The sequence below is a fragment of the Aotus nancymaae genome, unplaced genomic scaffold, assembly GCF_030222135.1.
Source record: "Aotus nancymaae isolate 86718 unplaced genomic scaffold, 86718_ANA_hifiasm-v0.15.2.pri h1tg000036l, whole genome shotgun sequence".
Taxonomy (NCBI): domain Eukaryota; kingdom Metazoa; phylum Chordata; class Mammalia; order Primates; family Aotidae; genus Aotus; species Aotus nancymaae.
Genome location: NW_026988450.1, coordinates 11,495,057 through 11,506,493, shown reverse-complemented (window position 1 = coordinate 11,506,493; position 11,437 = coordinate 11,495,057). Strand labels below are relative to the sequence as shown.

The window sequence follows — 11,437 nt, the reverse complement described above, 5'->3', positions numbered from 1 at the left end:
TTTGTGAGAATTCTCTGCAGGTACCTGTAATAAGTTTATCTTTAATAAGAATACATTTCTGTATTTGATATAGTATGAACTCACTACAATTATACTTACTGTTACATGGGAATTAGACACATTATAAATATTCATATAAGTTTCTTTACAATGTAATATTGGGATTCAAAGCCATATTCCACCCTAGAAGCTGACTTTAAAAAATACGTGTAATCCACATAGTTTATGGGATGTAGACAGGGCTGGCTTTTGGGCTCCAGAAAGCCCTTTGTTTGCCTAGCATTGTGAAGATTATGTTTGAAGGTAGAAGATAGAGATGGGGCAAGATGATTTGTTCCACATAATAAAGTGGAGAGGCATGTGAGATTGGGGAATAAATCCAGGAGCAAGTAAACAGAAACTACTGAAGCTGGGCCCTGCATAGGGGATCAGCTCCCAGGTGGCCTAGTGGGAGGGTGGAACTTTGGAGATAGACATTTAATGATGATTTCTTCTTAAGTAGTAAATTTCACAGTGTGGGATTTGATCCTGTTCTTCCATTTCTTCTACGAAATATTTAGAACCATTACTACTATTAACTCATGTTCTCAGCGTGACTACAGTCAGTCTTTTCTAGACTTGTGAAGACTGCTGAGTTCAGAAATAAAGTTAACATAAAGCAAAACAGGTGATGCAGTGGATTGAGCTGTGTCTTGGGCATGTCAACAGGAGACAGAACCTAGCACGAAACGAGAAGGACCATGGAGAGATGGGAAAAGATTGACACATATTTCAGGACGCATTCAGGGCAGAATTAGGAGACACAGTTTTTAGGTTGAAATTAGTCTTACAGGAGGCATGGACCACATAGAAATCCAGAGAGGTGACAGGGAGATAGAATTGCTACAGCCTTTGGTCTCTTAGTGACCAGGAGGAGCTGAGCTAGTTTCTGCATGGAATAATACCACAGTCAAGAAGGTCTTAGCTTGTAAAACTGCATTCCATATAAGTAACAAGCATAGGAAGCAAAAAGGCGCGATCTAAATCTAGAATCAAAAGGAATCATGTAAACTCACTGAGATAGCATCCTAGGTGTTTCTGCCGTAGCCAATAGTTATGTAAACCAGAATCCCAAATCTACCACGGGAATTACAGGATTCTGTTTGCTTGATGGTGTAAGATAAGGGGGTGTTCTCATAACCAGGAGGCACCAGGATGGCTCAGAGATAATGGAATTGAATAAACAGACATGTAGGCAATAGCTTAGAAGGCAGTTTTCTTCCTTAACATCACTATACCACAAATTTCTTATTGCCTCACTTTTGTAACAAAATAGATCAATTCTTTAGGACAGTGATTTTTGGACTTTCTATTTAAAGTAAGTAAACATTTTCTTTGAAGATATCTTTAAAGATAACTCATGTGAAATCCAACTTTGTAAAATTAGTAAAAGTGGATCTTTTCTTGTTGAAGTTGATCCTCATAGCCAGGGCTCTGCCTCTTTTACCATCCTCCTTTCTCCCCATCCATCTTTCTGTCTTCTGCGTTCCTCCAAATCCAAGGCCCTTTTAAAACTCCTTGAATTGAGAACCCTGTATGAAGGTGCGTCTTTAATTAAAGTCTTCAGAATTGTTTTTGTATTTTAGACCTTCAAGAGTTTCTACTTCTTACCTGAAAAAGGTCACACCTTGTATGCAGAAATGAATGTCATGATGAAGCAACTGCCTAAGAAGTTTAATTATTGGCTGTGATCTGACTTGTTGATTACTATACTTAAAACATGAAGCAATTTCTGGCTGTTTTAGCTTCTTTAATTGGAGGGTCACTCACACTACCTTGCCCTGATCATACCTCAAGTTTGTTTTGTTGATGTTCTGTTTTCCATATTAAAAATATTGTCTCACAGATCTGGAACTGAGCATAACTTTGATACAATACAATAAAATAAAAAGTAAAATAAAACGAGATGGTTACTCTGGTCTCCTGCCAGTGAATTTGTGTTGTACATTTTTCCCAGTCATCAACTCTCACAAGTTACATTTTTAATGATAGTTCAATGTGTTGAAGCATATTTCACTTAATTATATTGATGGATTATTTATCTGTCATCTGTAATGTCTGTGTGGCAGCCAAATGTCCCAATCTGACAGCAAGTTTTAACTTCTCTGATTCTCTAATACTCAACTGTTACTACTAGAATCTCAACATGCTCTATACTTTAAAAAGATATCTGCATTTGCTTAAAATACATTATTCAGCATATTAGGACATTACTGGAAGATAAAAGTATGTTAATAACATTGTATCACTTACACATTGTCTCCTGAATTCCATCTGGCGCATTAAAGTAACGAGATTTCTTAAAGATATTATGTGTATTACCTTTGAATTCCATCATTCAGTACTTTTGTGTAACAGGAGTTGCCAAATCAAGATTCAGAATGGAGAAATGCATTCAGGGTTAGAAGTGATTCAACATCTCACATACCATCCATTTTCTAGCATGGTTATATGTGTGTGCATAATAAAACTGAGTTTATTGCATTTAGATGATGCAACAAAATAGTGTGCACTAGTTCTTAGAAATGTATTCCATGGAGTGTATGGAATACCTGACTAAATATTACATTCTGGATCTTTTTCGTTGTCTTTCTCTCTCCTCCTGCAATCATGTATTGATATGCAGAGTGCTCCAATAAGGCTTTAAGACTGCAAATGATGGTGAGTGTCAGTTCCTGACTTCAAGGATATTTTTTTTAGTCAGGTAGGAGAAAGATGTATGCATAAAATTATGTAATGGAGAGAAAAATGCTTATGGAGATTTGTGCAGGGTTGTGGAATAATGTATTTTAACTCCTAAAATTTATCTTTCTTTGTTACCCTCTCAATCCCTTCTTTTGCCCCTTGGGTTTGTAGTAGTTTTCTATTGCTATTGTAACAAATTACCACAAAGTTAGTGGCTTCAAACAACTCAGATTTATTATGTTACAGCTTTTGAGGTCAGAGTCCAAAATAAGTCTCACTGGCTTAACATCAAGGTGTGAGTAAGGCTTCCTGCCTTGGATGGGCTCTACTGGAGAATCCATTTCCTTGCCTTTCCAGCTTCCAGAGGCTGCCCCATTCCTTGGCTGGCAGCTCCCTTTCATCTTCAAAGTTGGAAATGGCATCACTGTGACCTCCACTTCCTCTTTTTCTCTATGACTCTCCTACCTCCTCACCCACTTATAAAGACCCTGTGATTACACTGTGCCTACCTCGATAATTCAGAATAATCTCTCCATGGCAAAATCAGCTGACGAGCAATTTTAATTCCATCTGCAATCTTAGTTTTCCTGGTCATATAAGAGAACCTGCTCACAGGGTCTGCAGATTAGGTCATAGGCAGCTTTGGAGGCTGTGATACTGTGAAATACACATTTGGCCTTTGTTCTCCTTTCTTTGCATACAACCCCTAAAATTCTTGGACTCTCCAGAATGCTATCTTTTTGTATGTTGAGTGACGGCATCAGGGTGGGACTGGTCACTGGAAAGAGATAGTCATGATTCAAAGATTTGGAACTTCAACCTTACCTCCCAATCTCTAGAGAGAGGTGAGGGACTGAAGGTCAAGTTGATCACCAATGGCCAATGCTTTAATCAATCATGCCTATAAAATGAAGCCACCATATTAACCCAAGGGGACAGGGTTCAGAGAGCTTCAGGATAGCTGAACAAATGGAGCATCTTGGAAGGTGGTGTGCCCAGGGAGGGCATGGAAGCTTCATACCACTTCTCTCATACCTTGCTCTACATATCTGTTCATCTGTATCCTTTGCAATATCATATGTAACAAACCAGTAAATGTAAGTAACTGTTTCTCTGAGTTCTGTGAGCCACTCCAGCAAATTAATCAAACCCAAGAGCAGGGCATGGGAATTTCAACTTGAAACTGGCTGGTCAGAAGGGCCAGAGTCCCAGAACAGTGACTGGTATCTGGGGCGGAGCAGTCTTGTAAGACTGAGCCCTCAATCTGTGGGATCTCACAGTATCTCCCGGTAGTGTGGGAATTGAACTGCAGTCTACTGCAGAATCAATTGCTTGCTTGCTGGTAGGGAAAAACCCATCCTTCCACGTTTGGTTACAGAAATCTTCCGTGTTGATAATTGTTGTTAAGTGAGAGAATAGGAAAAATGTTTTGAGAGGTTTTTCTCCCCCCTAAAACAGGGGCCATTATTTGGTTTATCCCAAGGTTACTCACTACGATTCAAACTTTATAGTTTGTGTGTCCAAAGCTTCTAAAAAAACCCACAGTAGTTCTATTTTTTTTTTGAAACAGAGTCTCGTTCTGTTGCCCAGGCTGGAGTGTAATGGCCCGATCTTGGCTCACTGCAAACTCAGCTTCCTGGGTTCAAGCAATTCTCCCATCTCAGCCTTCTGGGTAGCTGGGATTACAGGCACCTACCACCATGTCTGGTTAATTTTTGTATTTTTGATAGAGATGAGGTTTCACCATGTTGTCCAAGCTGATCTCGAACTCCTGACATCAGGTTATGCACCCACTTCGGCTTCCCAAAGCACTGGGATCACAGGCGTGAGCCACCGAGCCCAGCCAAGGAGTATTCACATTTTCCGGGTGTTCCTGTAAAGATTTTCTTTTTCCCTCTTGCAATTTGTTGCTTTTTGTTACTGAAAAAAACCAAGCTGTATTATTTCATCTCTGTTGTATATGAGCTGCATGATAAATCAGTATAGAGAACAGAATACACATGTTTTACAAGAGAAATTCGAAAGAATTAACCTATATATCCTTTTAGGTTAATTAAAATAGAATTCTGACTTATGAAATTTTTATCTAATTCAGAGCTAATAAAGTTTTTACAGAATCTGGGTAAACCAAAACCAGTGAGTAATATATTACAAACTACAGGATTCATGGAAAAATGGGAGCGGAATGAAGCATTGCCACGTTGATCAAATCATTGTATAATTTTTAGAAATAACATCATATGAATCTTGATGTCACTGCTGCAAATGTACTTCTTATAATTTGTGTGCAGTTTTGAACAATTTGTAGTCTAATGCTGCAAATATGTAATATAATTTCCTTCAGAAAATAATATTTATAATTATGAATACCCAATGATTGCATTCAAGAGAAATTTACCTGTTGGTTGAATTACATTTTTGAGAAGTAAGAAAATAAAAGATACTGGAATAATCACTACAGGAACGAAATAACTGAGATGCCCACAGTTAAGCTGCTGCATACCAGCTGGAAATCAGACAATGAAGAAGAAGAAGACATGAGTTCGAATAAGGTGAAAATTGTTCTTTGGGGAAAATGGAATAACAAACATAGTTTGGTTTTGCCAACACTCTAGATTACATAAAGTGTAAAGATGAAGCTAGAATTTCAAGCCTGAAAAGAAATATAGATACCTAGATACACTGAGCTTTGACTACAGTGGCCTGTTTATACATAGCTGCTGGTTACTTCCACTGAATTGTATCTAGGATGTAAAATTTATGAGATTTTAATGGACTAAATAAAAGGATGTGACTATAGAAAAGCTATTTCTCTTGTTCTGAAAATGCTCTGATTGCTTTAATTTTCTCACAACTCCCTTTTCTTTTTCTTTTCACTCTTCTCTTTCTCTGCCCCATTCTCTCTCTCAAGGGTGGGGTGTTCTTTCTTGTGGAAGCTGCTGCATAGAGGTGAAATACAGGATATAGAGAGACTGCTGATTAATTTGTACAATCTTAAAGTTTCTTTCCATTGTTAATTTAAAAAAAATCTATTTCATCATATTAATCAAAATTAAAGAATATTCTGCAAAATAACTGACCTGTATTTGTCAAAAGATTCAAGTTCAAGAAAGGCAACAAAACACTGAGGAGCCATTTGAAATTGGAGGAGACAAAAGAGTTGACAACTAAATGTAACACATGGCTTTGGATTTCATCCTGGACTGGTAGAATTTTCTTTTTCCTATAAAGATAATTATTGAGAAATATGACAACATGTGAACTGGGTCTGTAGATCAGATTATAGTAACATATTGATTTCATGACAGGTATGGTGATATTCTAATTATATAGAACAATGTCCTTGAATTTTAGAAAATACTCACTAAAATAATTAGGATGTTGTATTGGCAATTCAACTGGTTCAGAATAGAATAAAATCATATTTATGAGAGAGAGAGGAGAGAGAGAGAGAGAGAGAGAGACAGAAAGGACAGAAGAAATAGAGAGAGAGAATGAGAAAACCAATGTGGTAAATTGTTTATAGTTGGAAACTAAGTGAAAAATATATAGGCATTGTTATACTATTCTTGTAAGTTTTCTGTGAGTTTGAAATTACTTTGAAATACAAATTTACAAAAAACAATAAAAAAGATTTTCCAGAATATTTGCTATAGCTTTTAATTTTGGTGGGAAAAACAAAGTCACGATTAAATAGTAAAAACTAAAAATGAATGACTCGTCCTCTGTAAATATTCTTCATAATTAAAAAAATTGATTTTTAGTTTTAATTATCCTTCCTTCCTTCCTTCCTCCCCTTCTCTCTCTTTCTTTTTCTTTCCTTCTTTCTCTCTCTTTCTCTTTTTCTTTCTTTATTTTTAGGATAGAGTCTTAGTCGCCCAGGCTGGAGTGCAGTGGCACGATCTTGGCTCACTGCAATCTCCACCTCCTGGGTTAAAGTGATTCTTCTGCCTCAGCCTCCTGAGTAGCTGGGACTACAGGTGTGCACCACCACACTTGGCTAATTTTTGTATTTTTAGTTGTGACGGATTTCACCATATTGGCCAGGCTGGTCTCAAACTCCTGACCTCATGATCTACCCACCTCAGCCTCCCAAAGTGCTGGAATTATAGGCATGAGCCACCACGCCTGGCTCGGCTTTTCTTTTTTTAAAGCTTTTTAGTTGGCTCACTGTTTGTCTCAACTATTATCTACCATATAAGGCAGCTACAATCTTATACCAGTGCTTTTCACACTGGATCAGCTGTGAAACAGGTCAAATAAAGAAGGCTTTATTAGCGGAGTCTTCCAGGGAACCAATGGACAGATCAAATAATGACAGTTCTTTGAGAATAGGGCTTCAAAGGAGATCTAATCCTTTTCTGCCTCCTGCTGTAGCTGCCGGGCTGTTGGTTTTCACTGCGATAATGCATTATTAGTTTTCAAGGTTACTGTTGAACAGGGGAGGGAGAGATGGGAATAGAGTAAGTTAAACCATCACAAAGCTCCCTTTTCTTCATGAGATTCAGCCTTTTCTTGAATAAACTCTACTTGGGTTGCTGCAGACCTTTGATTAGTTTCTAGTGTTCTGAAGAAGTTGATTCTGACAATTTTTTTTTCTTTTTTGAGACAAGGATGGAGTGCAGTGGTGGGCTTTTGGCTCACTGCAGCCTCAAACTCCTGGGCTTAAGTGGTTTTCCTGCCTCAGCCACCCAAGTAGCTGGGGCTACAGGTGCGTGCCACCACACCTGGCCAATGTTTTTACTGGGCTCAAGTGATCCTCTCAGCTTGGCCTCCCAAAGTGCTGGGATTACAGGCATGAACCACCACACCTGGTCTTGATTCTGACAAATTTTGCCAGTTTTCTCATTGTTTCTATGGATGAGAAAATGTTTGGAGATCCTTACTCTGTTATTTTTGCTGATGTTACTCTCTCAGTGATATTACCTTTTTCCTTTTTGTGTAGTCTCTGTCAGTGTTATTGTTATTAGCAACCAGGAAGATGGATAATAAAGAAAACCATACCAAGAAATGATTTACTCCTTAAGAAAGAATAAAAGGATAATTTCAAAAACAGGAACACCCTTTTCTAAGGATTATAAATTTCAACAAAACACCTCATCAGATGTAGAAGTGACTATGTAGGCACACATCTGTTCACACTTAACAAAAGACTTTAAGTCCTCACTTAACAAAAGGTATAATGATCTAGTTATTTGCATTTTCTGTCTTATATTTGTCCGATTTAGAATAGAGAATTAAAAACATAAACTAAAATCATTCTGTTTATTTATTTCTAATAAGACAGGTAAAAAATTATACCAATGGTACTTCACACGGGAACCATTCAATAGCTAATAAGTTGTAGCTGGACTCTCAATATACTCAAGGAAAGTGAAGTCATGTTTACCTTGATTTAAAATTAAGAGTTAAAGAATTATTTATATTTGCAGTCACAGCCTCAGATTCTTTTATTATTATGTGCAGAATATACCTGATAGCTCTTTTTCTTGTTTCCATTCATACGATATAGCATCGTATCAGCAGAATAATAATAGAAAAATAGAGCTTGCAAATCTTAAGTTTCAATGAAAAGTTTATGATGAAATAAATATGGTAATGCTTTCTGAACTCTTAGAAAATGGATAAAATTTCCATAGCAAATGTTATTGAGGCTAACAAAATGTAAAATTTAGATGATATTTTTTAGTTTTAAAAGTACTTGTGGCCAGGCACCGTGGCTCATGCCCATAATCCAGCACTTTGGGAGACCAAGGCGGGCAGATTGCCTGAGGTCAGGAGTTCAAGACCAGCCTGGCCAAAATGGTGAAACCCTGTCTCTACCAAAAATACAAAAATTAGCCAGGCGTGCTGGCAGGCACCTGTAATCCCAGCTACTCAGGAGGTTGAGGCAGGAGAATCGTATGAACCCAGGAGGCAGAGGTTGCAGTAAGCTGAGTTTGCGCCACTGTACTCCAGCCTGGGTGACACGAGCGAGATTTTTTCCCCAAAAAGAAAAAAAAGTACGTGTGTGTGTGTGTGTGTGTGTGTGTGTGTGTATTAGTCTGTTTTCACACTGCTATAAAGATACTACCTGAGACTGGGTAATTTATAAACAAAACAGGTTTAATTGCCTTATAGCTCTGCATAGGCAGGGAGGCCTCAGGAAACTTCCAATCATGGTGGAAGGTGAAGGGGAAGCAGGCACCTTCTTCATAAGGTGGCAGGAAAGAGAGAGAGAAAGTGAGAAAGCGCCACACTCCAAACTGTCAGTCTCATAAGAACTCTCTCACTATGGCTGCCGGGTAAAATCGTAGGCCAGCGAAGATGCTGCTGGAGTTGTCTGAGGAGCATAAGGAGCACCTGGCCTTCCTGCCTCAAGTGGACAGCGCGGTGGTCGCCGAGTTTGGGAGGATTGCTGTGGAATTCCTGAGGCGCAGCGCAAACCCAAAAATCTACGAAGGCGCTGCCAGAAAACTCAGTGTGAGTAGTGACGCTGTCCAGCATGGCGTGGAAGGATTAACGTATCTCCTCACTGAGAGCTCAAAGCTCATGATTTCTGAACTGGATTTTCAAGACTCTGTTTTTGTTCTGGGATTCTCTGAAGAATTAAACAAATTGTTGCTTCAGCTTTATCTGGACAACAGAAAAGAGATCAGAACTATTCTCAGTGAATTGGCACCAAGCCTTCTCAGTTATCATAACCTTGAATGGCGACTAGATGTACAGCTTGCAAGTAGAAGTCTCAGGCAACAGATTAAACCAGCAGTGACTATAAAGCTACATCTTAATCAAAATGGAGATCACAACACCAAAGTTCTACAAACAGACCCAGCCACCCTGCTCTATTTGGTTCAACAACTGGAACAAGCATTGGAAGAGATGAAGACAAACCACTGTAGGAGAGTTGTTCGCAACATCAAATAGTGCCAGTTTTAAGGCCCAAGTGATTGCTGCCAACATGGGCAAGTTCATGAAACCTGGGAAGGTGGTGCTTGTCCTGGCTGGATGCTACTCTGGATGCAAAGCTGTCATCATGAACATTGATGATGGCACCTCAGATCGCCCCTGTAGCTGCACTCTGGTGGCTGGAATTGACCACTAACCCTGAAAAGTGATAGCTGCCATGGGCAAGGAGAAGATCGCCAAGAGGTCAAAGATCAAGTCTTGTGAAAGTCTATAACTACAACCACCTAATGCCCACAAGGTACTCTGTGGATATCCCCTTGGACAAAACTGTCGTCAATAAGGATGTCTTCAGAGATCCTGCTCTTAAATGCAAGGCCCGACAAGAGGCCAAGGTCAAGTTTGAAGAGAGATAAAAAATAGGCAAGAACAAGTGGTTCTTCCAGAAGCTGCAGTTTTAGATGCTTTGTTTTGGTCATTAAAAAATAAAAATAAATAAACAAACAAAATTCATCTTCTCTTAAAAAAAAAAAGAACTCTCTCACTATCATGAGAACAGCATGGGGAAACCACCCTCATGATCCAATTCACCTCCCACCAGGCCCCTCTCTCAACATGTAGGGATTACAATTCGAGATGAGATTTGGGTGGGGACAGACAGCAAAACCATATCACTGTGTGTGTGTGTGTGTATTTTTCAGTGCGACAATAACACTGTAAGATTCATAGGAAAGAAAAATCGACATATTTTATTGATATTCAGTAAGCTTAACTGAGTTGCCCCAATCAAATAACAGTGTGCGGGGACTGGGTAAGAGGATCAGGAATTAGCATTTGCCAGTGCTCACTACAGCACTGATAAAAGTGTATTGTACAAGCCTTCTGTACAATTAGCTCCTCTCATTCTCACAGTTATCTTTTGATATAGAAATTAATATCCTCACTTTTCAGAGATGGCCGCTAAAGTTCAGAATGGATAAGTAATTTGATGCAGATTAAAAACCTAACAGGAAGAGGGCCTAGGAAAATGCAGATGCTTAGGTCTGAGGTTGCCTGACTTAAAGCACAGAAAATACATATTACTCCAGACCCAATACCTCAGGATTGGGGTATGACTGAGATAGGGGTACAAACTCCAACCCCCTTGCCTCAAAGGTGGGACAGCTCTGTGTGGAACTATGCTCCGGGACATCCATCCCCACAGGGTTCAGGCTAAGTTCAGATTTGTCAGACCACAGCCTTGCTCTATTCCTTCCCTTTCCTTATGCTACTTCTCTCCCATCCCTTCCGACTCCTTCCAGTTTCTCCTGAAGGGTATTTCTTCGATAAATCACATTCACTTACACTTTGTCTGTGATTCTTCTCCTAGGAAACCCAATCTAAGGCAGCAGGTACCAGGAGTATCCTAGAAGCAGATGGTAAGAAAGGGACACTGGAGTTTGTCAGCTACTGGCTGGCTGGCAGTGAGGGGCCGGCCCTGGAGCAGGGAAGGTGCTGGTGCCCCTAGCATGCTGCAGTGTGTGATGGCTGAGACACTCTCATATGGTGAGATACAGTGGAGTGCAGGTGGAAGGGGATGCTGCTGTGTGATAGCTCTGTCATTTGAAAAGAATGGGTGTGGGAGGAGATAGAAGATACAAGAACAATGGAATTAGACAGCTGTTGCTGGGCGCTGTTGATGCACGGAAGATAGAAAATGGCAGGCTGGGGTTAGCTAATCACAATTGAAAGTGTGAGAATCAGAGGCCTTCCTTAGCAGAATCTAAAGAGACTCTGCATCCCACTCCCTTACTCTGTTCCAGATGCTGTAACAAAATTCTGTAGGCTG

At 39.5% G+C, this 11,437-nt stretch overlaps 1 protein-coding gene and 1 pseudogene across 1 annotated transcript; both read left to right on the top strand.

The window, feature by feature from the left end:
• Positions 1 to 9,009: 9,009 nt before the first annotated feature.
• Positions 9,010 to 9,764, top strand: LOC105724813 (COMM domain-containing protein 2-like). Its single transcript, XM_064384115.1, has one exon. It carries the CDS (start codon positions 9,031 to 9,033, stop codon positions 9,628 to 9,630), a length of 600 nt encoding a protein of 199 aa, XP_064240185.1. The 5' UTR covers positions 9,010 to 9,030; the 3' UTR covers positions 9,631 to 9,764.
• LOC105724814 (large ribosomal subunit protein eL27-like) lies at positions 9,665 to 10,126 on the top strand (annotated as a pseudogene).
• Positions 10,127 to 11,437: the final 1,311 nt, after the last annotated feature.